General features: G+C 44.9%; 1 protein-coding gene across 1 annotated transcript in view; it reads right to left on the reverse strand.

The window, feature by feature from the left end:
• TAOK2 (TAO kinase 2) overlaps positions 1 to 27592 on the reverse strand; it is a gene marked incomplete in the record, with an annotated part of 2530163 nt that overhangs the window by 1790804 nt on the left and 711767 nt on the right. The window contains 1 exon segment of the mRNA XM_044086327.1: positions 4132 to 4228. Coding sequence (XP_043942262.1) covers positions 4132 to 4228 — 97 coding nt within the window.

Raw genomic sequence — 27592 nt, forward strand, 5'->3', positions numbered from 1 at the left:
TGAACTAAGGGTGCGCTTTCCGTACCGATCCATGCTCCTAGACTCCTTATTAGGAGGATGGACGGACGTAGAAACCTCTGCTACATCTTGCTGGGTAGCAGATGCCACCACCAAAGCATCTACAGCCACACCTTTAGTAAGGAACTCTCTATCAGGGGGCGCCGAGAGAAATTTGTTCGGACGAGCGGGCACCGGTTCCACAGAGTTCCATCCACAGGATGGGAGGCTGAAGGTAAGGTTTCCTCAGAGTCAGACATGTGAAAGGGGGGACAAGAAAGGGTCATCTTCAAGGGTTCAGCCGTCCTGGTCATAGTCCTACCTGCTCTCAAAGGGGTCAGTAAGAACCTCAGGGCTACTGTCCTTTCTTCCTTTCCCAGAGATAGATTTGGGGGAGAGGTGGTATGCTCCTTACAAGGGGAAAGCAGGTCCTCTGCCAATTTAACTAGTGGCTTTTGAGACTGAGAGCTGGAAGGTCTAGAAAGGAGAGAAGATTTCCTTGGAGTAGGTGTTTGTTTTAGCCTGGGGGTGGTGAAAAGACGGACACCTGAATACCTCTGAGGCATAATGGTAGTGCTGTGTTTGCCGGTAGCCAAGGCCTGCTGAGAAGTCTCAGACCCGGACGACGAATGGTGAACAATAACTGGTGATTGTCAAAGGTTCCGATGGCATACCAGCCTCTGAAAGGTCTCGGTAGAGGTCTTATCCACTACCTCGATTGGGAGAGGGGGCTGCAAAGGCACCTGACTTAGATGATAATCAGTCCTGACAGGCTATCTGATGGTGAACGGTTGTGTTCAGAAGGCTTGAGCTTAAGCAGTTTGTGTTTAGATCGATATCAGGATGTGGAACAAATGCCATCCTACACAAGATTCAGGGGACTCCCTAACAAATCTAGCTAAAATGTCCACCCTATGCTAAATAGTTCTGGAGTGGAACTGGGCACAGAAACAATTGGGGACATTATAGGAACGGTCTAAACAAGTAACACACAGGGTATGATAACACCAGGGTGGAATTTGTTTACCAAATCGAAGGCAGTTAACTTTCTCTGACATTAGTTTAGAAAAAGAAAGCTTTCCTCAACGGGGTACTTGGCTTTCACACTTTTCACTTTGGCACAGACCAACCGATGCATGTACTTCCTTATCTGCTTCAGGCTCCCGACACCAAGAAAGAATGGAGATAATGACATAGGCGGACTCCACTTATACCCCAGTACACCCATCCCAGTCAAGTGCATCTGCCAGACATAGGAGGAGGAAAGTCTTTTACTCTGGTAGTCGGGCAGGCCAAGGGCTTCCACGAAAGGAAATCCCCACAAGTTAGAACAACTACAGTGAAACATGAACATCCAATGTTGCCCTGACCAAAAAGGGGCTATGAATTATCAAGCTCAGCCTGCCATCACTTCCGTCAGTACCCTTGGAATTAGGGGCAGTGGTAGAAAGGCGCACAGAGGTCTGTTCACTTGAAGAAGGCTCCCGCTCTCCATGTCCTTGTCTGTTGAGTTCTAGGGCAGAACATTTGATGTTGTCTATTCTGCTGAGAGGAGAAAAGGTCTACACTGGGGTTTGGCAGATGCCTGCTCAGAGTCTGCTTGCAGGTAAATTCTGACATGAGATGTATGATGCTATGACTGTCAAATATAAATCCTGTGCCAAAATCCAAATTTTCATTAAATGACTGCACAGTGGTTAAGAATGGGTACCTCCTTGTTTATGTACTACATAACCATAGTGCTGTCTGTCCAAATTTGCAGTGTTCCTGGGTTCAAGCTGTATTGTAAAGCTTTGAGGACTAGAAAGATTGCCAAACAATTATTTCTGGTTTATGTGCAGCTTTCTTTCTTCTGGGTCCAGATACCCTGCACCATCAAGGGGCTAAGTACACTCCCAAGCAATATCTGAACTGTCTATGGGGATGGTCTTTGTCTGCTTCTATTAGGGGTAAGTGTGACCCTGGATCGGGCAAGATTTTTTTTCCCCACCAGTGTAGTTCTCCCTTCAAGAAGGGAAGGACATGCATTAGGGTTTACAAGGGCTTAGAATGCTGTTCCCAGATATTTTCTAGGAACCACTGAAGTTCTCGCATGCAGTTTTGCAAGAGGGGACCATTAAAATTTAGGAGGTCATATATCCCAAATCCATTTTGGTATTCCCATGTACAGACCGTCTGACTTAGTGGTAAGCTGACCAGACAATGTGTGAATTAAAAAACCTTGTCCTGAGGCAGGAAGGCTGTTGCACTAAATATCAGTGCGACCAGGAAATGAATTCTCGTCAGGGGTTGAATGTAGAACTGGTGACGAGGCCTGCCCTCTGGAAGTAGTCCATGGTGTCTTGTAAGGCTGCCCTGAATAAGGCAGTCCAGGTAAGGGCACATGTTCAACCCTAAGGTTCTGCAATGGACTACCTGGAGCTAGACACTTTGTGAAAACTCTAGCAGTAGTTGATAAACTAAATAGTAAAGTACACAACTAGTAATGGAATTCTGCTTCCATAAACTAAGGGAATCTCCTGTGTTCCTCTGAGATGGGGGCATGCAGATAGGTGACCTTCAAGTCTACTGTGACCCTTTGAAAGATCATGGGTAGCAGTTTCTGATGAGTAAACATTTTACAATTTGTGATATACAGGAACTTGTTTAACTCTGGCAAGTTTAAGACTGGTCTTCAGATGCCCTCCTTTCTTGGGATAAGAAAGATTCTCTAGTAAAACCCTGTCTACTCTTCCTCGGCACAAACTGTTGAATGGACCCTTGATATAAAAGGTCTAAGCAAGAAGGGATGGCAAAAAAACTCTTATTCTTTTGGAGTTTTAGTCATCCCTGGGAAGGGTGCTCTTTCACTGAAATGAATGAAATACACATTTTCTATGACGTGAATGATACACTGGTCTCTGATAAGTTTCCACTGCTACAGGAAAGAGGACAGTCTCCATGCTGGAGGTTGTGGGATTGGGGCCCGTGGATAGTAACAGAGGCTGTTAAGGGGGGGGGGGGTCGTTGGTATCCCCAGGCTTAGGACACTGTCTAGGTTCCACCTCCTACACCGTCTGGGTTTCTTTGCTTAGAGAGGCTTGTCTTGCCTAGGGGGAAAAGGCCAAGGTTTTGAAGGATAATTTCTATTATACATAGGAGAAAGAGATAGAATTCCTTCAGAATTTTTGTTTTCCCTTTCTGTCCAACTTCTCAAATACTCTTTCTGCAGGACTCTGGCATTTACCTGATCAGAGGGTGGCAGAGTCCTCAGTCAATCATGTCTACGAATAACAGAGCCCGTAGCAGCTGCTCTACAAGATGTTTTTCACATGGTTTGAATACTTTTTGGTTGCTGTGTCTTCCGGCTTTTCCTGGTTAGGGGGCAGCCTTACAAGACACCATGGACTACTTCCAGAGGGCAGGCCAAACTCCGGTCCGCTAATGATTGGCAGTAGATTTTTACGTGCCGATTTGCCAGCCCTGACGCACAACCTTCAACGAAGGTACGCCCATTCACGCATGTCGCCACACAGAAGACGCTCTAGCTGAGAATCGAACCGGACAGCGTCTTACTGTGAGGCGACAACGCTACTGCAGCACCACCACCGCTTTTTGGTCATGTGTGAAAAAATGACATTCACTTTGTTTCAAGTACTTACAAAACAAACCTAAAGAAAATAAGTACATTAAATGCAAGCCAGTCAGTGCATTCTTTTTCCTTCTCTTTTACAGTGCACCTTCAGAAAGGTCAAACGTTAACCCAAAATACAACTTTCACTGACCTCAAAAGAAAAGAAGAATAATATGTCTGATTTGCATAACACCACAAAGCTACAAATTTTATTTTTACTACTTTGTAATCAATCAATATCAACTTAAAAAAAAAAAAAAAAAAAAGAGTTCAAACTTACAAACGTGAATCCTAGAGAGACACCATTGCAAAATGTAACGCTATCATACCACTGCCAAAGGAACCAGTGAGTTTAAAAGCAATTCTGTAGACATCTTACAAAGTTCCTTTTTCCCAACAATCATAACTATGAATTGCAAAGTAATTTACTAAACATGTTAGTAAGTTACTGCAGATGAGATTTCTGTGCATAAAAATAATCTGGTTTCTAAACACCTACTTATAAAGCAAAACAATCCTACCTGTGAATCATATTACGGGAATGTAGGTAAGCCAGCCCCTGTAGTGCACCATGGATAATAGCAGCAATTTCTACTTCCTGAAGGGGTTTCTTGTGGACTACAAAAAAACAGAATCAGTTGTAAGACATCCACTCCAAATCCCAACAATTTAGAATGCATCTGAGTCAACCCTTGCATAAAGACAAAGTAATTCAACAGTACAATTGCACGTAAGGTACTAACCATGACAGTAAACCTTTGAAAAAAAGTTACCCTAATAATAAATACCCTCTGAAGTTATCCACCTTCTGTCTCTCATTTCCTTACCAGAATTTCCAAAAGCAGTGACTTTCCCCATGACTGACCAGTAAAGTACAGTTGTGTACACTTACCATAAATGTAGATGTTCAAGTGTATTCACTGTTGCAGTCATAACATTTGGGTTATCAGCTTGCAGTAGCCCTCAGTCGGCCTGATTAACAAAATCTTGGGTCTTGCGTCGGTTGCTGTCCCTTCTTCCATGACGTCAGGTCATCAGGGGTATAAAACATGCAGCAGACGCCATTACATCAGTTTTTCTTGCCCCAGATGTCAGGTGTCCCCCTAATGGGAAGCAACTAAATATAAAAGTACAAAGATATACCTCCAACAAAAAAGCAAATACACCAAAAACACTTTTAAAGCATAGTAAGTGAGAGTAGAGGTATAGCCAAAGGAACAAAAGGGGGCTGGAGGGAAGGGTAACCAGGACTGCAACAGTGAATACACTCGAACATCTACATTTATTCTAAGTGTACACAATAGTACTACATTCTTCATGTTTCACTGTTGCAGTCATTACATTTGGGTAGATTCCCAATGCTAAGGTTGGGAGGAGGAATTTAAATATAATTTGGATCAGCTATAAGGCCCTGCAAGACTGCAGTGGTAAAATCAGCCCTGGATTTAGAGAAAAATTGGCAAATGACAATGCTTGGTGAAAGTATGCACAGAACTCCAGGTAGAGGCTTCTAGGATGTCCCTGGCAGGTACACCTCTGAAAAAGGCTGTAGAGGTAGATGCAGCCCTGGTGGAGTGAGGTCTGATCCCCTGGGGGTTAGGTTTTCCATGGTGCTTATTACGGAAATGACTGCAATGGCTTATACATTTAAAAATGGTTTGCTTAGAAATAGCCTTTCCCTCTGCCCCTGCAGCAAATGCCACCAGAAGTTGTTCAAATTTCCTTTGAGGTTTAGTCCTGTCCAAGTAGAATCTAGGTTGTCTGTGCACATCTAAGGAATGCAGTATCCATTCCCCTTTATTCTGTGGATTGGGAAAGAAGTTTGGCAAATGAATGGACTGATTAAGAGCCACACTGGATACCACCTTGGGCATGAAGGATGGATTGGTTCTGAGGTCATCCTGTCCGCATGAAAGATGACGAAAGGCTCCACTGCCATAAGGGCCTGTAATTCAGATACCCTTCTAGCTGAAGTGATTGCTAAAAGGAAAGCTGTTTTCCAAGAAAGAAAAGAGGTAGGGGTGAGTTTCTCCAAGACAGAGTTAAGATCCCAGGCTGGGGTTGGAGCTCTCCTGGGTGGTCTCAAATTTCTGGCCCCTCTGAGGAACTGCTTGAGCAGTGGATGAGAGAAGAGGAAATGTTCTGTGTTATAATGAGCTGAAATGGCTGAGGCATTGATTTTAATGGAGGAAAGAGACAGGCCCTTGTGAAGCATCTCAGTTAAGTATTGTAATATCTGAGGTAAATTGGGTGCTGCTGTGCTCATATCCCCTTGAGGCTGGTTCCAGGCACAGAATCCTTGCCATTTTTCAGCATAAGATTTTCTAGTACTAGGCCTCCTTGCCTCTAAAATGATATCCATCACAGGTTTGCTGAGGGATGGTAAAGGAGAGATTAAGTAATTAGCCAGGCTGCCAAAGTTCAGTGTTAGAAGCTGAGGGTGCAGAATCTGGTTCTCCTGCCGAGACGGCAGGGAAGAGTCTGAGGCAGGTGCCATGGAGATAACAGTGAAACACTGTGCAGGAGGAGGTACCAGTGTTGGCTCGGCCAGTCTGAAGCAATCACAATCATCCTTGGTTTGTCCTGTTTGACTTTTAGTAGTACTTTGGAGACCAGAGGCAGAGGGGGGGAAGGCATAGACTGATCAGTTTTTCCAGCTGAAGGACAGAGCATCCACTTTCCAGGCTTGTTTGTGGAGAGTCCTTGTGCAAAATTTTCCAATTGGTAGTTCTGGGGAGGAGGCAAACAGGTCTATATCCAGGGTCCCCAACATTTGCTGGTCAACATGTTGAAAGTCCTTGGTTTCAGTTTCCACTCGTGTGGGTCCATGAGGTTTCTGCTTAGTCCGTCTGCCAGCGTATTTAATTTTCCTGGCAGGAATTGAGTTTGTAGGTTCACTTGCTAGCTCAAGGCTGTGTTCCACAATGCCATGGCTAGTCTGCAGAGGGGGTAAGAATGTGTACCCCCCTGCTTGTTTATCCACCACATAACAGTGGTGTTGTCCGTCTATACAATTAGTTATCCTGGAAGAATAGCCAATTCCAAACCAACTCATTCGCTCAAAGCTTTCTGGAATTCATAAACTCTAATGCCCTGGATCAACTTATCCAAACCCACACCAGGGGCAACAATATCCTAGGTCTAGGCATTACCAACATGAGTGACCGGTGTTCCACACCTGAAGTCAATGCCTCATTGGTCCGATCCCACCATAAGCTAATTACCCTAGATATCCACATCCTGCCCCCCCACCCCCACCCCCATTAAGGAAACCATGGTAAAAAATGTCTCCAAAGCAAACTTCATGCTTCTTAAGACAGAAGGGGTGAACTTCATGACACCCATGCAGATGGACAATACAGTTACGACTACTGAATCCTACACAATTGCACTTTATAAGCACTTACATGAGTGCATGGATCATGCTATCCCAAACAGAGCCAAGACTCTATCCTCCAAAAATAGGAAGCCAATTTGGTGGTCCCCTGCCAAACAAACTGTACAAAAGAAGGAAGACATTGCTGCAAAAGAGTAAAATCCCATGAGTGGAGGAGCTCCCTGGTCAGCCTCAGTAAGAAGCTGCGATCCCTGATAAAATCCTCCAAAGCTAGTTACGAAAACAAAATCGCCACCGATTGTAAAGACAACCACAAAGCATTCTATAGCTATATCAAGAATCTCAATAGCAACACTCAGATCGGCTCTGAGTTGCAGCACAATGGCACTAAATATACAGACCCAACTGATATTGCCAACATTCTGGCAGATGGGCTCTTTAGGGGGTGAGAGGGGGGTAAAGTTAGCACTGAACCTATCTCTATACCGGAAGAATGCAAAGTTCCTGTAATCACGGCTGCACAGGTAAAAACCACACTCTCCAAAGCCAAGAACACCGCATCCATGGGACCAGAGAACATCCCAGGCTGCGTTCTACACGAATTACAGTACGAACTGGCACCCCACCAAAGTACCATGTTCAATCATAGCCTCACCTCAGGTTTTGTACCTGCTGAATGGCGCACAGCGACGGTTATCCCACTGCACAAGGAGAGAGCCACCACGGACCCCAGAACTAATGCCCCATTAGCCTGACAAGCCTGATCTGCAAGGCTATGGAACGTATCATCATGGAACTTATAAACAAAGACATTGGTAATCTCCAAACTCTGGACCCCACCCAGTTCGGGTTTGTAAAAGGCAGATCATGTCTCCTAAACCTGATAAGACTTCTTTGAAGCGGTCACCAAAGCCGTAGACAATGGTAAGGTGGTTCACACAGCCTATCTAGATCTTACCAAAGCTTTCAACACCCTCCACCACTCTGGAATTACAGATTAACTAAACTAGGTATAAATCCCGATGTCACAAGATGGGTTGCCAACTGGCTTCACTGACAGAACCCATGCTGTGAAAGTAGCAGACTCCAAATCCGACTTCAGACCAGTGACAAGTGGAGTACCACAGGGTTCAGCCCTGGGTCCTCTCCTGTTTGGTATTTACTTCTCTGAAGTACAGGCTAAAACATAAGGTCTTTGGCTAATGAAGTTCGCAGATGACTGCAAACTAGGAGCCATAACTGAAACTCCTAACGATGTGGACATCCTACAAAAGGGCCTCACTGAGACAGATGCCTGGTGTCAAAGGAATGGCCTCAAGCTCAATGCCAAAAAGTGCATTCTCATCCCCTTTGGTAAAAACTCTGGACCCATGTACTACAACATAGGCGGTAGTATACTTAACACCGAAATTGTGATGATACCTTGGGACACAGGCGGACAGTAGTCTCTCCTTTGATAATCACATTGCCACAGTAGTCAGGAAATCTTTCTACGTGGCACACCTCATCACAAAAGGTTTCTCATCCAGAAAAAAATTGTTCCCCTCTACTCATCACTCATTAAACCCATTACAGAGTACAACGCCCCTTTTGGTATGCACCTCACAAGATATCTACAACTGGAAAGGCTGCAGAAATACCTCACAAAGAGGATTATCGGCCTCAAACAGATGCCCTACGCAGACAGTCCCAAAAAAACTCCAGCTTTACTCCGTCGCATATAGTCTACTCAGAGGTGATCTCTGCCTAACATACAAAGCTATGTCAAAGCCAGAGCTGTTGGACATGCTCCACTTAAAGAAATCCCAATCCCTCCGAGCTACAAGCTCTAGGGATCTAAACCTTGTCACCACAATAAACAGAACATGACGGAGGGATAGATTCCGGTCCCAGAGAATTCCCATACTCTGGAATAAAGTACCTATCTATATCAAACAAAGCTCCTCATTAGCACTCTTCAAGAAAAATCATGATGATTGGATGGGAAATAGGAAATTCACCCCGGGGATCACCTCTGTGGCTCTGCTCGAAAGTGGCAAAGGAAAATAATTTTCTTGGGTGGCAAAAGCCAGGGTACCTTTTTGGCTGGGCTTGTATAGGCCCCAGGGCAGATAGCCTAGTACCTACCTATGAACCTATGTGGTCCTTGAAGGCTGTCAGAGCATTCTGTACAGCTAACATTTCTTTTTGATTGATATGCAGGTGCATTTGACTTGGGTTCCATTTGCCCTGAATGCACTTCTCTGCCAGGTGAGCCCCCCATGCATAGTCTGATGCGTCTGTTGTTAGGGTTTGGGCAGCAGTGGGTGGTGTGAAAGGTAGTCCCTTGTTTTGGTGGCAAGCCTCTACCCACCAATGGAACACTAGGCGTAGGCAAGGTATGATAGGAATCATTGTTTCTAGGTCCTGAGAATGCTGACACCATAGGCTTTTTAGATACCACTGTAGTTTCCTCATATGCAGTCTTGCATATGGAATTAGAAGAATGCAGGAGGCCATGAACCCCAAGGCTTGCAATATTTGTCTTGCAGATAGCAAGGTTTTTGTGGCCACTTGTCTGAAGTAGGTTGTCAAATGAGTTTCTCTGGCGTGATGTAAGCCATCTGGGAAGTTGTATTCAAGCTTGCTCCCAGGAATATAATTTGTTGACAGGGTACCAGGTGCGATTTCTTTTCATTTATGATGTGCCCCAGACAAGTTAAAACCATTAGTACAAAGGGCAGATGATTCAAAAGTATGTCCTGGCTTTATGCCTGAATTAAACAATCGTCCAGGTATGGGTATATTTGAATATTTCTTTGCCTGCAAAATGCAATAACTGGAGCTAGGCACTTTGTAAATACCCTGGGTGCAGAAGACAAGCCAAAGCGCAGTGTAGAGAACTGATAGTGCATGGAGCCTGCTTTGAAGCGTAGGTATCTTCTGCAAGACTGCCTCATTGGGATGTGCAGGTATGCTTCTTTTAAATCTAGTGTTGCCAACCAGGCATCTTTGCCTAGCATAGGAAGTAATTGGTGAAGAGTCAGCATCTTGAATGTTGGAATCTCCAAAAAGTTGTTTACAGTAGACAGGTCCAGGATAGGACACCATGAATTGTCTTTTCTGGATACCAGGAAAAGTCTTGAGTAGAAACCTTGTCCCTTTTCCTCTTCTGGTACCAGTTGAATAGCCCCCATGCTTAAGAGAGAAAGTACTTGTTTTTGGGCCTTTGCCCACTGATTTGGGGGTAGATCCAGCCACCCGCTTGATGTTGGCAACATGTGGAAGTGAAAACTGTATCCCTGGGACACTAGTTCCCAATTCTTTGCATGAAGAGCATTCCCCCCAACGGGGCAGTCAGTTGATAAATGCTTGGAAATTTTAAAATGAATTAATTGAGACAGTTTACCATAGGGGAAAGTCTTATTATTCCCAGATTTGGAAGTGGAGGCCGCCCACTGCTTAGTTGTGTGTCCCCTGGGACTGAAACCTGGGGTTTTTGCTTTATCTGGGTTTGGCTTGAGAAGACCTGCAAGGGGCTGGAAAGGACCAATTCTTAGAGGGCCAGTACCTACTAAATCTAGGAGGCTGAACTTGTAAAACATCTTTAACAGTTTGCATAGATTTAGCTTCATCTTCCATCTTTTTAAGAACTTCCTCAGCCTTGTTGCCAAACAGGCAGTCCCGATTTAAAGGAGCATCAAACAATTTAGCTTTAACATGATCAGGCAAAGATTGCGCCTTAAGCCAAGCATGTCTTCTGAACACAGACCTAATAACAACAGCCCTGTAAGAGGCCTCTAATGAATCAAAAGCACATTGCAAAGTATGTTTTCCAACTTGTTCAGCAGAATGCATTAAATCCTGTAAGTCTATTTTCCACACAGTCAGGAATCAACATCATTTTCTGTTTAAGCAGTCCAGTAACATGTTGCTGATACTTTAACATATGAAACTGGCAGTTTAAGGCCCTAATGGCCAAGGTAGCATAAGTGTAAACCTTTTTATCCCATCTATCCAGCGCCCTGGAGTCTCTATCAGAAGAGGTAGGATTTTTAGCAGTAGAAGCCTTAATGCCCTTGGGCCCCTGTGAAATAGTCTCTGGATCTGTAATAGGAACTTGTGGGACTCAGGGACCCTGTAGTATCGGTCAGGTTTTCTGGGAGCAAGACGCAGGAAATCAAGGGCCAAACTAGATTCCGAAAAAGCATAATCAACAATGTCTAGTACAGGGGGAATAGCTAAAGGCCTATGCTGAGGTAGGAGAAGGAAATCCCTAAGCCTCTTTTTTGAATCAGAAAAATCCTGGCTTTCCCAGTGGAAATGCTCCCTTAGAGTATGTAAGGTTTCCCCCAAAAGAAAAATCCTCAGGAGGGGAAGTAGAGGGAAAGGAGTCCTCTGCATCAAAATCTTCATAAGTAGACAAGGGCAAATCCAGATAATCAGAAGGATCAGAAAAAACAGAATCCTTATCAGAAGATTCATAATCAACTTCAGTCCTAGGCATCTTAGAAGGGGGGGGGTGGCTACCCCTGATTAGAGTTAAATCTTCAACCATTCTTATCATTTGTTGTTTAGGCACAGAAGCCTGAGCATGTGGACTGCGCATAGGTTTTTTTGGCATGGATCGGGATTTAGGCCTAAGTAAAGAAGGAGGCGTCAATTTAATATGCACCACAGGCCTGAATACACCCTCAGAAGCCGGTGCCTGCACAGCGGCTCCAGACCCATCCCAGGTAGAGACATCCGCGGGTTCCATCGTTGAAGCATCTTGTGGCATACCGGATTCCGAATAGGTCTCAGTAGAGGCCTGTGAATCAAAAGTAGTGGGTATTAGGGGCTGCAAAAGCGCCTCACTGAGTACTGGCGAACCGGCGACTGGCTTAGAAGAGTCATCGTCTGTTTTGGACCGCGACGGTCTGTCTCTGTCTTTTTCTTTCCTTAAGTATTCCGGTAGTTGGATTGCTAACTGACGACATTTCTGGATAGTTAAATCTTGAGCCAAAATATTTAGAAGCAAAAATATACTGACGTTTAATCGTGTGTTGATTAAATTTAGCACAAACTCGACAGCAAGGCACGTTGTGGTCAGGGCCTAGGCATGGAATACAGTACAAATGAAAATCCTTATGAGGTATTTGCTTCCCACAATTAATGCAATTAACTTTTACTGATATCGGTAAGGAGCAAGAAAAAGTTTCCTCAATGGGGTACATAGCTTTTAGTTGAGGACTTCGGTTCTGAAAGTCGAAAATGAAAATTTCATGACTCGGCCGACCGGCACTTGCAAACTGCTTTGCTTCGGGCACTGCGCGGCTAGAAAGATTGATGTAATGGCGTCGGCAGCATGTTTTATACCCCTAACGACCTGAAGTCATGGAAGAAGGGACAGCAACCGACGCAGGACCCAAGACTTTGTTAATCAGGCAGACTGAGGGCAACCTGCCAGCAAATTACCCAAATGTAATGACTGCAACAGTGAAACACGAACATCTGCTTCAGGCACCGTGCGGCAAGAAAGACTGATGTAATGGCGTCGGCTGCATGTTTTATACCCCTGACGACCTGACGTCATGGAAGGGACAGAAACAGACGCTGGACCCAAGACTTTGTTAATAAGGCTGACGGAGGGCTACCTGCAAGCAGATAACCCAAATGCAATGACTGCAACAGTGAAACATGAAGAGCATCTGCAGTAAGATTTTTAGAGAGGAAATTGCAAGAGTCAGGTACCCCGTAATACCTATCAGGTTTTCTGGGAGTTGGAGGTAAAGTAAACCAAAAAAGAGCACTAGCTTTGTGAGTCCTCAGAAGTTCGTTTATTACAGATAAACATTAAACGCTTTCGTCAATGCCAGTTTACTTCATCAGAATCTTTTTTTTTTTACTTGTTCTATTTGAGCCCTACTGCACCACCTTTTTAGCAGGAGGTAAAGTGTCAGGGGCCAGGCTAGATTCAGAGAAGGCATCATCTACAATGTCCAGAACAGGAGGGATAGCTAAAGGCCTGTGTTGAGGCAGGAGTAAGAATTCCCTAAGCCTCTTTTTGGAGTCAGGGTAATCCTGGCTTTCCCAGCAGAAATGCTCCCTAGGAGTATGCAAGATTTCACAAAAAGGGAAATCCTCTGCAGGGGAAGCAGAGGAAGCAGAGGGAATGGAGTCCTCTGCATCAGAATCCTCATAGGTAGATAAGGGCAAATCCTGGTCATCAGAGAAAACAGAAATTTCAGAATCCTGATCAGAAAAAAAAAGTAGGAAAATCAGTCCTAGGTCTCTTAGAGGGGGAAGGGTGTCTTCTCCTGATTAGCGTAATAAGGTCTTCAACCATTCTTATTTGCCTTTTAGGCATAGGGGCCTTACCATGCAGTCTGGACTTCTGTTTTCTAGGAATGGATCGAGTTATAGACCTTGAAGAGGAAGACGTCGTCAGTTTAATATGCAAGTCAGTAGGCCACATTTCACCCTCAGTAGCCAGTGCCTGCACAGCAGCTCCGGACCCATCCAAGGTAGAGACATCCGCAGGTTCCACAGTCGAAGCATCACGTGGCATACCAGACTACGAATACTTCTCAGTAGAGGCCTGTGAATCTGCAGTAGCTGGTATCAGGGGCTGCGAAAGCGCCTCACTGAGTACAGGCGGACTGGCGACTAGCTTAACAGAAGTGTTGTCGGCAGTTTCGGACCTATGCGGTCTGTCTCTGTCTTTATCCTTGCGTTTTTTGGGGAGAGCGATAGTCGGATGGCATAAAGTACAGTTTTGTACCTACCATAAATGTAGATGTCCAATAGGTATGGATCTGCAGTCCTAACATATGGGTTTGTCCTGCCTCAGGCAGCCCTTCGGTCGGCCGGATTCCAAAGTCTGGGTCTGGCCTCGGCTGATGTCGCACTTCACCCGACGTCATAGCTGCTGGGGTATAAAGGCATCAGCCGACACCATTTTCCTCAGTGTTTCTTGCCCCAGATGCCAGGTGCCCTCTAGGAAGGCTAAATTTGGATAAATGCAAACAATTCCAAACAGTAGAAAGCAATATATATATATATATATATATATATATATATATATATATATATATATATATATATACAAATACACCATAATAGATCCCCCAGCTAGCTAGAAGAGGGGTAAGTACCCTAGGAATACCACAGAGGGGAAGGAGGGTGGGTAATCCTGACTGCAGATGCATACCTATCGGACATCTACATTTATGGTAGATACAAAACTGTACAATGTCCTTCAAGGATGCATCTGCAGTCCTAACATATGGGTAGAATACCATAGCCAAACTGGGGGAGGAGGCACTAAGATAAAGATGGTGTAGTTAAGATCCCTTGCAAAACAGCAGTTGCAAAACCTGCTCGGGATCTGGAGTATAAAGGAAGATTATAATGCTTGGCAAATGTATGCACGGAGCTCCAAGTAGCAGCTTCTAAAATGTCTTTGGTAGCCACTCCTCGTAGGAAAGCTGTAGTGGTGGCTGTAGCTCTTGTGGAGTGAGGCCTGATATTTTCAGGAGTTGTCTTTCCATGAAAAGAGTAGCAAAATCTAATGCAATTTCCTATCCATTTTGAGATTGTCTGTTTTGAAATTGCTTTTCCTTGCACTCCTGTTGCATATGCTACCAGAAGCTGGTCAGTTTTTCTGTTGGCCTTAGTTCTGTCCAGGTAGTAGCGTAATTGTCTGTGCACATCCAAGGTATGTAGGAGCCTTTCCCCCCTGTTCTGTGGGTTGGGGAAAAATGTAGGTAAATGAATCGCTTGGTTCAATGATACCCTGGAGACCACTTTTGGCATAAAAGTAGGATTAGTTCTCAGAGACACTCTATCCTGATGGAAGATAAGGAAAGGCTGTACTGCCATTAATGCCTGTAACTCAGATACCCTTCTTGCTGAAGTGATTGCTAGCAGGAAAGCAGTTTTCCAAGATAAGAACTGTAAATCTGCTGTTGCTGCTGGTTCAAAAGGGGGAAGTGTTAATTTTTCCAGCACAAAGTTGAGATCCCATGTAGGTAAAGGTGGTTTCCTTGGAGGATTTACATTTTTGATTCCTCTCAAGAACTGCCTGAGTAGAGGATGAGAGAAGACAGGAGGATCCATGTTGTACTCTGCTGAAATTGCTGATGCATGAATCTTAATAGAGGAGTAGGACAGGCCATTGTGGAACAGTTCTGCTAAGTATTCCAGGATGTGTGCTATGTTTGCCAATGAGACATTTTCTCCCTTTGCTGCACTCCAAATGAGGTATCTTTTCCATTTGGCTGAATAAGTTTTCCTTGTGGAGGATCTGCGTGCCTCCAGGATAATGTCCTTAACCCTCTGAGATAAATCTGGTTTATTTTGTTTTATGCAATATTCCAAGCAGCTAGCTGCAGTGTTTTCAAGTTTGGATGCAGGGTCTTGTAGTTGTTCTGTGTTAGAAGTAAGGGACACAGAGGTAGAGGCCATGAGTGTGTCCGAGACATGCTTCTCAGTAGCGGGTACCAATGTTGCCTTGGCCAGTCTGGAGCTATCAGGATTACCTTTGGCTGTTCCTCTCTGATCTTCAGTAGGACTTTGTACATCAAAGGAAGAGGTGGAAATGCATATGCTGTCAGGTTTTTCCAGCTGAAGGAAAGGGAGTCCACCCTCCAGGCAAGTGGGTGGTATGCTCTTGCAAAATTTCTTCAATTGGTGGTTGTGTGGGGAGGCGAACAGGTCTATCTCTGGCATTCCCCATTTCTTTGTTATGGTTTTGAAGATATCTGGATGCAGCATCCATTCGTGAGCATCCGTGATAGTTCTGCTTAAGGTGTCTGCTAGTGCATTTTCTTTTCCTGGTACAAATCTGGCCTGTAGTTGAATGTTGAGATTCAGGGCCAAATTCCACAGGTCCATTGCCATCCGGCATAGAGGATATGAGTGTGTACCTCCCTGTTTGTTGATGTACCACATGACTGTGGTATTGTCCGTCCTTATCAGCAGGTGACCTTGTTGAAGGAATGGTCTGAATGCCTGGATTGCATGTTTCACTGCCAGCATCTCCTTTAGATTTATGTGTAGATTCAGCTGGTCTTGGGTCCATAGGCCTTGTATACACTTGTCCTCCATGTGTGCCCCCCAGCCTAGGTCTGAGGCGTCCGTGGTGATGGTCTGGTTTGGATGTGGTTTTTGGAAAGGCAATCCTCTGTTCATCTGACGGGCCTGAGCCCACCACAGGAATTCTTTTTTCAGGTATGGAATTATTGGAATCTGGGCTTCTAGACAATGCTTGTGTTGAGACCATACATTCCTTAGGTACCATTGCAACTTTCTCATATGCAGCCTGGCATGTGGGATCAATATTATGCAGGATGCCATGTAACCCAGGGCTTGCAGGACTTTCCTTGCAGTAAGCTGAGTTTGTGTTGTTAATGTCATGAAATAGACTGGCAGTTGCTTTTGTTTTTCTTCTGTGAGAAAAGCCATCTGAGTTGTTGTATCCAGATCTGCACCCAAAAATGTTATCCTTTGGGATGGTACTAGTCTTGACTTTTGAATGTTGACTGTGTATCCCAAGGCTTGCAACAGTTGTATGATCTTTTCCAAATCTTTTGTTAATTTTGTCTTGTTGTCTGCTTGTATTAGGCAGTCGTCCAGGTATGGGTAAATTTGAATTCCCTGAAGCCTGCAATGAGCAATTACTGATGCCAGGCATTTCGTGAATACTCTGGGCGCAGTAGATAAGCCAAAGGGCAATGCTGAGAATTGATAATGCTCTGATCCTGCAAGAAATCTGTGGTGTCTTCTGCAATCTGGTCGTATAGGGACGTGCAGGTATGCCTCCTTGAGATCTAGAGTCACCAGCCAAGACTCCTTGCCCAGCATGAGAAGAAGTTGCTGGAGGGTCAGCATTTTGAATTTTGGAACAATGAGGTATGTGTTTAGTGCGGACAAGTCGAGAATAGGTCTCCATTGATTTTCTTTTCTTGGTACAAGGAAAAGCCTGGAGTAAAATCCTTGGCCTTGTTCCATAGGTGGTACCTTTTCTATAGCTCTCATCTTTAGTAAGTTGTTGATTTGTTTTTGAGCCTCTGTTTTTTGGCTTGGTGGAAGGTTTGGCATTCCTCTCTTTTTTGGTAAGAGTGTGGAAGTTTAACCTGTAGCCCTTGTCTATTGTTTGTAAAGTCCATTTGTCTCCTGTTATGCAATGCCAGTTGTCGGAAAATAAGGCTAGCTTTCCGCCCAAGGGTGCTTCCAGTTGTTCCCTGGTAGGCGGAACCAGAGCCAAGTCATTGTGTCTGTCCTGTGGAAGTGGTTGTGGTTGCAGCTGTGGCAGCACTTCTCTGGTTGGCAGGTTGCCACTGACGTCCCCTGTAGGCACCCCTAGTTTGACCTCTGCCTCTTGGGCGTCTATTTCTGCCTCTCTGTGCTCTGGAGGTGTCTGGAAAGGACCAATTCTTCGAAGGCCAATTTCTGCTAAACCTCGGAGGTTGGACCTGTAAGAAATCCTTGACTGTTTGGACAGATTTTGCTTTTTCTTCCACTTTCTTGAGAACCTCCTGTGCAGGGGAGCCAAACAAACTTTGTTTCTCCATAGGAGCATCTAGGAGTTTTGACTTAACATGGTCTGGTAAGGATTGTTCTTTTAACCAGGCATGCCTTGAATCACTGCTCCAGTCATAGCTGATCTAAAGGAAGCCTCCAGTGCATCATAGCCACATTTTAAAAAATTACTGACCTGCTGAGAGTTATGTACCAAATCCTGAAGGGACTTGCGGTCTATAGGTTCAGGAGAGGACAGTTTTTTATTTAGCTGGTCTAACAAAAATTCCTGGTACTGAATCATGTGAAATTGACAGTTTAAGGCCCTGGCCAAAAGAGTAGCAGATGTATAAACCTTTTTACCCCATCTCTCTAATGCTCTAGATTCCCTTTCAGAGGGAAGAGGGTTTTTGGCAGAGGCAGCTGCCACACCTTTAGGGCCCTGTGAAATGGTTTCTGGGTCTGCAACATGAGCCTTATACAAGTGGGACCCTGTAATATCTATCAGGCTTGGCAGGGGTCGGAGGAAGAGAATCAGGGGCAGTACTGGCATCATTATATGCATCATCAACAACTGATAGTACTGGAGGAATGGCTAAAGGCCTATGCTGTGGTAAGTGTAAAAAAGTCCTTAGCCTTTTCCTTGAATCTGAAAAATCCTGGCCCTGCCACTGGAAGTGTTCCCTCATAGAATGTAGGGTCTCCCCAAAAGAAAATTCTTCAGGAGGAGAGGCAGAAGGAATGGAGTTCTTCTGCATCAGAATCCTCATAAGGAGAATATGGACCTTCCTGATGGTCAGAAATATCTGAATCATCCGAGGAATAGTCTGTAGAGACAGGTTCAGGGGGTTCAGTTCTAGGCCTCTTATCTGGAGGAGGTTGAGAGGCCCTGTCTGGGTGAGGTTGGGATCCCCTGATCAAAGAAATGAGATCCTCAGCCAGGCTGAGTATCTGGGAACTAGAGGAAGGCCCTGTGTGAGGGAGCTTTTGTAGGTAAGGCCTTAAAAGATTTAGCCGCTTTAGCCCTGGAAAATGCCTTGATAGACATAGAAGCAGGGGGTCTAGCAGCCCCACGTGCAGGGGTAGAAATGTCTAAAGGAATAGTGTCTGACAAATCCTGGGTGCCTGCTTCTGTAGCAGTAATTTCAGTAGCAGATTCGGCCATGCTCTGTGAGGCCTCGGATATCGGAGGCATGCTTTCGGCCGAAGGAAGAACCGAGGACTCGGTTTCAGCCGAAACAGAGACACTCGCGGTTGGCCTAACCGTGGGTTCAGCCGAAACCGTGGACCGCGAGTGTCGGTCCTTTTCCTTGCGCTTTTTAGCTAATTGTGTAGTCTGAGTCTCCGACGGCATTTTATAAGCAAAAGCGGGACCAAAAAACTCCTCTGCAAACTCCGACCGACGTCTAAGCATCCGTCGGTTGAAGGAAGCACAGGCTAGACAAGCTGATGCGTCGTGGAAATCCTTATGAGGTATTTGTTTCCCACAAGTTAAACAATTATTTACTTTGACATCTCTGAGGCAAGAAAGAGTCCGCAACGGGGTACTTAGCTTTTTTAGAAGTCTTCGGTAGTAGAAATCTCTGGATCTGACCGACCGGCACTTGCGAACAGCTTCTGCTTCGGGCACCGCGCGGCAAGAAAGACTGGGGAAAATGGCGTCGGCTGATGCCTTTATACCCCAGCAGCTATGACGTCGGGTGAAGTGCGACATCAGCCGAGGCCAGACCCAGACTTTGGAATCCGGCCGACCGAAGGGCTGCCTGACAACAGGACAACCCATTTGTTAGGACTGCAGATGCATCCTTGAAGGACATCGTGTGGCTTACCACTTCAACTACCAAGATTTCCACTGGCAGTAATAATGCATAAAAAGATGACTACCTGTCTTGCAGGCACTTTGCTTCATTCTCTGTAAATCTTTCTCATCAGGAGAGCCTTCTGGACTTCTCCAGAACCAGGAGTACTGGAAACGCCATAGTCTTCTCTCCTGAATTCTCCCACATAGTGAAGTTGCCTTAAATAGTCCATTTTCTCTAGCTGCCATAGGTTACTTGTAGCTTCTGGAAGATTCCCTTAAAGGGATCCAGTCCCAAATCATGCTTTTCCATAAGCTTTGCTGCTTACAGCTACAGACCTCAGATATTCCACCTAGCCTGAAACTATAGTGTGGCTACCTGCCTTACCCTTTCCCATGTATACCAGCTGCCACATACTTTTGTTGGCATCATCACATTGTCACGCCAAGTTTATCTGGGCAACACCATAAGGTTGACTGTTAACTGATTACTACTTACAATTCTGTGGATTAACAAAAAAAGGTTGGTAGATGGATGGACTGGTTTAAAGTCACACTGGATACCACCTTGGGCATAAATGATGGGTTAGTCCTGAGGGAAACCCTGTCCGCATGGAAGATAATGAAGGGTTCCACAGCCATAAGGGCCTGAAACTCATACACTCTTCTTGCTGAAGTGTAAGGCTGTTTTCCAAGAGAGGAATTTTAACTTTGCTGTAGCAGCAGGCTAAAAGGGGGGAGCATGAGCTTCTTTAGTACAAAGTTAAGGTCCCAGGCTGGAGTGGGAGCTCTCCTCATGGTTCTTAGATTGGTTAGCTCCTCTCAGGAACTATTTGACCAGAGGGTGAGAAAAGAGGGGTGGTTCAGTATTGCTATGAGATGAGATGGCAGAGGCACAAGGATAGGCCTTTGTGCGAGCAGTTCTGCTAGATAATCTAGGATTTGAGGTAAGGTGGGTACGGTTGTGTCCCTTCCCTGAGACCGACTCCAAGAACAGTAGCTTTTCCACTTTTTTGAATAGGATTTCCTAGTACTAGGCCACTTGGCCTCAAGGATGACATCCAACATCTTGTTTGCTGAGGGCTGCTGGTGATGTATTCATGGAATGAGCCAGGCTGCTAGGTTCAGGGTTTGTAGCTGAGGGTGCAAAATCTGGCCCTCTTGCTGGGACAGCAGGAAAGGGGTCTGATGCAGGTGTCAGGGAGGCACTGCTGTCAGACTGCATAAAAGTGGATACCAGTGCTGGCGTGGCAAGTCGGGTGCAATCAGGATTGTCCTTGGCCTGTCCCGTTTGATCTTGAGTAGTACTTTTGAGCGGAGGGGCAGAGAGGGAAAGGCATAGATTGAGAAGTTTTCCCATGTAAAGGATAGGGCATCCACTTTCCATGCTTGGCTGCGAGGAGTTCTGGTGCAAAATTTGCTCAATTGATGGCTCTGGGGGAAAGCAAAGAGGTCCACCTCTGGTGTCCCCCACCTGTGGATTAGAAGCTTGAATGAGCTGGGTTACATTTTCCACTTGTGTGTGCCCATTAGATTTCTGCTCAAGTCTACCAGTGAATTTTGTTTGCCTGGCAGGAATTAAGCTTGCAGGTTCACTTGATTGCTCCAGGCTGTGTTCCACAGAGCCAAGGCTAACCTGCAGAGTGCGTAGGAATGGGTTCCCCCCTGTTTGTTTATGTACCACATAACTGTGGTGTTGTCTGTCTTAATCAAGAGTTGCCCTGAAAGGATAAGGTATTTGAAGGCTGTCAGTGCATTCTGTAACGCTAACATTTCGTTTTGATTGATATACAGGTGCATTTGTCTTGAGTTCCATTTGCCTTGAATGCATTTGCCTGTCATGTGAGCCCCCCATGCATAGTCTGATGTGTCTGTCAGGATTTCGGTGGTGGGGGGGTTGAGTGAAAGGGAGTCGCTCGTTACGGTAGCAGGCCTCTGCCCACCAAAGGAACTCTGTCCTTAAGCAAGGAATGATAGGAAAGTACAGTTGTGTACCTACCATAAATGTAGATGTTAGAGTGTAGTCACTGTTGCAGTCATTACTCTTGGGTTATCCTGCTGGCAGGCTACCCTCAGTCGGACAGAATTCCAAAGTCTAGGTCCAGCATCAGCTGCTGTTGCCTCTTCCCTGATGTCAGTGCGCCAGGGGTATAAAAGATGCAGCCAATGCCATTTTCTTCAGTTTTTCTTGCCCCAGATGTCAGGTGCCCCCAAACTGGTATGCTGTAAAAAATGCCAATAAAAATGCATGCATAAAATTTTCTTTATCTACAAGCAAATACACCAAATAGGTTGTATAGGATAGAGAAGTGCAGATAAGTCCCAGCAAAGAGAAGGGGGATGGTGGGTGGGTAACCTGGACTGCAACAGTGAATACACTCTAACATCTACATTTATGGTAGGTACACAACTGTACTATGTTCATCGTGTTTCACTGTTGCAGTCATTACTCTTGGGTTGAATCCCAAAGCTGAGGATGGGCGGCTGGACTAAACAGGATTAGGAGAGCTATGAGCCCCTAGAGAACTACAGTGGCAAAGCCTGCACTGGACTTAGAGTAAAGAGGTAAGTGGTAGTGCTTTGTGAAAGTGTGCACTGAACTCCAAGTTGCAGCCTCTAAGATATCTTTGGTTGGTACTCCTCTGAGGAAGGCTGCTGAAGTGGCTGCTGCTCTGGTGGAATGAGGCCTAATACCCTTAGGCACTGATTTGCCATGTTGAGAATAGAAGAAACGGATGCAATGGCCTTTCCATTTAGAAATGGTCTGTTTTGAGATGGCTTTTCCTTGTGATCCTGCAGCATATGACACTAAATGTTGCACAGTCTTTCTGAAAGCTTTAGTTCTGTCAGAACAGAAGCATAACTGCCTGTGTATGTCCAAAGAATGCAGAATTTTCTCATCCTTGTTCTGTGGATTTGGATAAAAGGTAGGCAAGTGAATGGTTTGGTTGAGGGCCACAATGGATACCACTTTAGGCATAAATGTAGGATTTGTGATCAGAGACGCCCTCTGTCTGGATGAAAAATGATAAAAGGTTCCACAGCCATGAGTGCTTGTAACTTAGAGACTCGCCTTGCTGAGTTTATTGCTAGTAGAGAGGTTTTCCAGGATAAGAATTTTATATCTGCTGTTGAAGCTGGCTCGAAAGGAGGCAGTGTGAGTTTTTCCAAAACATAACTGAGGTCCCAGCCCGGAATTGGTGCTCTCCTTGGAGGCTTAATGTTTCTGACTCCTCTGAGGTACTGCCTTATTAAAGGATGAGAAAACATAGGTGGTTCCATATTGTAATGGCCTGAAATGGCAGAGGCATGAATCTTAATTGAGAAAGAAAGGCCTTTGTTCAGCATCTCAGTTAGGTATTATGAAATCTGAGGTATATTTGGTACACACGTCAATGCCTTGTTCCTGGCTCCAAGCACAGAATCTCTTCCATTTTTCTGCATAAGATTTTCTGGTACTGGGCCTCCTGGCCTCCAAGATAACATCCATAACACCTTTTGAAAAAGGTGTGTTCTGAATGGTTACATTATCCGCCATGCTAGCAGATTTAAGGTCCTGAGTTGGCTGTGCAGGATCTGATTGTTTTGTTGGGTCAGCAAGTGAGAAGTTTGAGGTAATATCCATTCTGGACCTTGAGACAAGCTCTTTAGGACTGGGTACCAGTGCTGGCGTGGCCAGTCTGGTGCAATCAGTATCATTTTTAGCTTCTCTTGTCTGACCTTTAGGAGTACCCTAAGAAGGAGAGGCAGTGGAGGAAAGGCATACACGGTTAGGTTTTTCCAGCTGAAGGATAGGGCATCTAATTTCAATGCTTGCTTGTGATAAATCCTTGTGCAAAATCTCTGCAACTGGTAGTTGTGAGGAGAGGCAAATAGATCTATGTCTGGGCATCCCCATTTCCTTATTATCATGTTGAAGACTTGTGGATCCAGTTTCCATTCGTGGGGATCCATGAGGTTTCTGCTTAGTTCGTCTGCCAGAGTATTTGTTTTTCCTGGCAGGAATTGTGCTTGCAGGTGAATTTGAAAAGCCAATGCTGTGTCCCATAATGTCATTGCTTGTCTGCAGAGGGGGTAGGAATGTGTACCTCCCTGCTTATGTACCACATGACCGTAGTTTTGTCTGTCTATCAGTAACTCTCCTGGATGAAGCAGGTCCTTGAAAACTGCCAGGGCATTTTGAACAGCTAGCATCACTTTTTGATTGATGTGAAGATCTGGTTTGCAGGCCATGTGTCCTGAATACATTTTCCTGCCATATGGGCCCCCCAGGCTTAATCTGATGCATCCGTTGCTAGTGTCTGTCTGGCTGTGGGTACACTGAATGGCAGACCCTTGTTGTAGTGACAGGCTTCTGCCCACCATCAACACTCCTGTTGTAGGCAGGGAATGAGTGCAATTACTGTCTCCAGGCTGTGGCAATGCTGAGTCCAAACACTTTTTAGAAACCATTGTAGTTTCCTCATATGCAGTCTGGCATATGGAAATAGTAGAATGCAGGATGCCATGAAACCCAGGGCCTGCAGGATTTTCCTGGCAGATAAGTGGGATTTTGTTGCCAATTTCTTGAAGTAAGAAGTCAGTTGCTTTTGTTTGTCTTGCATGAGATAAGCCATCTGGGCAGTTGTATTTAAGTTTGCACCCAGGAATATTATCTCTTAAGAGGGCACTAGTTTTGATTTCTTTTCGTTTACTGTGTACCCTAGGCCAGTTAGTAATCTTTTTACAAATGCCAAATGCTTTAAAAGAATGTCTTTGATCTCTGCTTGAATTAGGCAGTCGTCCAAGTAGGGATATATTTGAATTCCTCTTTGTCTGCAAAACGCAATTACTGGTGCAAGGCATTTTGTGAAGACCCTGGGCGCAGGAGAAAAGCCAAAGGGCAGTGCACAGAATTGGTAATGCACTGAGCCAGCTATGAATCTGAGGTATCTTCTGAAAGATTGTCTAATTGGGACATACAGGTATGCCTCTTTTAGGTCCAAAGTTACGAGCCATACCTTCTTGCCCAGCATGGGCAGTAGCTGCTGTAGAGTCAACATCTTGAATTTTTGGACTTCCAGAAACGTATTTAGTATAGATAGGTCCAGTAATGGTCTCCAGGTTCTGTCCTTTCTGGGTATTAGGAAAAGTCTGGAGTAAAATCCTTACCCCTGCTCTTGTTGTGGTACTTGCTAAATGGCCCTCATGTCCATGAGGGCTGTAATTAGTTTTTGTGCCTCTGCCATTGATTGTGTGGCAGGTCTCGCACACCTTTTGACCTTGGTAGAGTGTGAAAATGGAACCTGTAGCCTTGGGACACTATGTTCAGGACCCATTTGTCTTTGGGTAATAATTTGCCAATTTGATGAAAAAAGTGCAAGTTTAACCCCCACAGAGGGCTGTCATAAGAAAAGTGCTTGGATCTGGTAGAGGAAAGCCATTGGGACTGTTTCCTGTAAGGTTGTGATTTGTCTTCTTTGCTTTTGGAGGTAGGAGCACCCCATTGTTTAGGCCTGTATGAGCCTTGGGCTGAGATCTGCCTCTAGGATGCCTGTATCTGCCTCTTTGTGGTCTGTCTGACACTGGAAAGGACCAATTTTTAGAAGGCCAGTTTCTGCTAAACCTGGGTGGCTGTACCTGTAAGAAATCCTTGACTGTCTGCATGGATTTTGCTTTATCCTCCATTTTTTTCAACACCTCTTCTGCTTTAGTACCAAAGAAAGTATCATGCTGCAATGGTGCATCTAATAATTTTGCTTTAACATGATCAGGCAGATTCTGTTCTTTTAACCAAGCATGCCTTCTAATAACAAAACCTGTAACAGCGGCCCTGCAAGAGGCCTCCAATGAATCATAACCACATTGCAAAGTATGCTTTCCCACTTTTTCAGCTGCATGCAATAAATCCTGCAATTCCTTGTTCTCTGAACATTCAGTATTTGTCAACAATTTCTGTTTAAGCAGTGATCAAATATTGCTGATACTTAAGCATATGAAACTGACAATTTAAAGCTCTTACAGCCAAGGTAGCAGAAGTATAGACTTTTTCCCCCATCTGTCTTGAGCCCTAGAATCGCTATCAGAGGGGACAGGGTTTTTGCAGTGGAAGTTTTAACCGCTTTGGGACCTTGAGAAATAGTTTCTGGGTCAGCAGCGGGGTTCTTATATAGGAATTTATGAGAATCCGGAAAGTACAGTTGTGTACCTACCATAAATGTAGATGTTAGAATGTATTCACTGTTGCAGTCATTACTGTTGGGTTATCCTGCTGGCAGGCGACCCGCGGTCGGCCAGAATTCCAAAGTCTAGGTCTGGCGTCGGTTGCTGTCGCCTCTTCCCTGATGTCAGTGCGCCAGGGGTATAAAAGATGCAGCAGACGCCATTTTCTTCAGTTTTTCTTGCCCCAGATGTCAGATGCCCCCAAAATAGGCTAAAAATATGCCAATAAATATGCATGCAGTAAATAAACATTTCGTTCATCTACAAGCAAATACACCACATAGGTTGTATAAAATAGAGAAGTATAGGTAAGTTCCAGCAAAAAGGGGGATGGAGGGTGGATAATCTGGACTGCAACAGTGAATACACTAGAACATCTACATTTATGGTAGGTACACAACTGTACTATGTTCATAGCGTTTCACTGTTGCAGTCATTACTGTTGGGTTGAATCCCAAAGCTAAGGCTGTGTGGCTGTCCTAAAGAGGATTGGGAGGGGCTATAAGGCCTTGCAAAACTGCAGTGGCGAAGCCTGCTCTGGATTTAGAATAGAGAGGTAAAAGGTACTGCTTTGTAAAAGTGTGCACTGAACTCCACGTTGCAGCCACTAAAATGTCTTTGGTTGGTACTCCTCTGAGAAAGGCTGCTGAAGTGGCTGTTGCCCTGGTGGAATGAGGTCTAATGGCCTTGGGCACTGATTTGCCATGTTGTGAGCAGCAGAAATGAATGCATTGGCCTATCCATTTTGAGAAAGTCTGTTTTGAGATGGGCTTTCCTTGAGATGCTGCAGCATATGCCACTAGAAGTTGCTCAGTTTTTATGAAAGCTTTAGTTCTGTCCAAGTAGAAGCATAGTTGCCTGTGTATGTCCAAAGAATGCAGAAGTCTCTCACCCTTATTCTGTGGGTTTGGATAAAAGGTAGGCAGATGAATAGTTTGGTTGAGGGCTGCAATGGACACTACCTTAGGCATAAATGTGGGGTTCATTCTTACAGAAACCCTGTCTGGGTGGAAAATGATGAAAGGTTCCACAGCCATGAGTGCCTGTAACTCTGAAACTCATCTTGCAGAGGTTATTGCTAGGAGCAGAGCTGTTTTCCAAGATAAAAACTTTATATCAGCTGTATTGGCTGGCTCAAAAGGTGGCAGTGTGAGTTTTTCCAAGACATAATTGAGGCTCTCATTGGAGGTCTTATGTTTTTGGCCCCTCTGAGGTACTGCCTTATCAATGGATGGGAAAAAATAGGAGGTTCCATACTGTAATGAGCAGAAATGGCTGAGGCATGAATTTTAATTGATGAAAAGGATAGGCCTTTGTCCAGCATCTCAGTTAGGTATTGTAAAATCTGAGGAATATTTGGTACAGATGTGTCAAGTCCTTGTGCCTGGTTCCAAGCACAGAATCTTTTCCATTTGTCTGCATAAGATTTTCTGGTACTGGGCCTCCTGGCCTCCAAAATAACATCCATCACTGCTTTAGAGATAGAGGAGTGTTTTGAATGGTTAAATTATCCGCCATGCTGCCAGATTTAGGGTCCTGAGTTGGCTGTGCAGAATGTGATTGTTTCAGTGGGTTAGTAAGTGAGAAATAAGAGGCAGTGTCCAGGCTGGGCCTTGAGACAAGTGTTTTAGGATAGGGTACCAGTGCTGGCATGGCCAGTCTGGGGCAATAAGAATCATTCTTGGCTTCTCTGGTCTGACCTTTAGGAGTACCTTGGGGAGGAGAGGCAGATGAGGAAAGGCATATACTGTTAGACTTTTACAGCTGAATGATAAGAGCATCCACATTCCATGCTTGCTTGTGATAAGTCCTTGTGCAGAATTTCAGTAGTTGGCAGTTGTGAGGGGAGGGAAACATATCTATGTCTGGTCATCCCCATTCCTTTGTTATCATGCTGAAGACTAGTGGATCCAGTTTCCATTTGTGGGGATCCGTAAGGTTTCTGCTTAGATCGTCTGTCAGAGTATTATTCTTTCCTGGCACGAATTGTGCTTGCAGGTGTACCTGATAAGTCAATGCTGTGTTCCATAAAGTCATGGCTTGTCTGCAGAGGGGGTAGGAATGTGTGCCTCCCTGCTTGTTTATGTACCACATGACTGTAGTATTGTCTGTCCTTATCAGTAGTAGTCCTGGATGGAGTAAATCCTTGAAGGCTGTCAGGGCA

This window comes from Protopterus annectens, chromosome 10.part0 (assembly GCF_019279795.1).
Source record: "Protopterus annectens isolate FY-2018-M chromosome 10.part0, PAN1.0, whole genome shotgun sequence".
Taxonomy (NCBI): Eukaryota; Metazoa; Chordata; order Ceratodontiformes; family Protopteridae; genus Protopterus; species Protopterus annectens.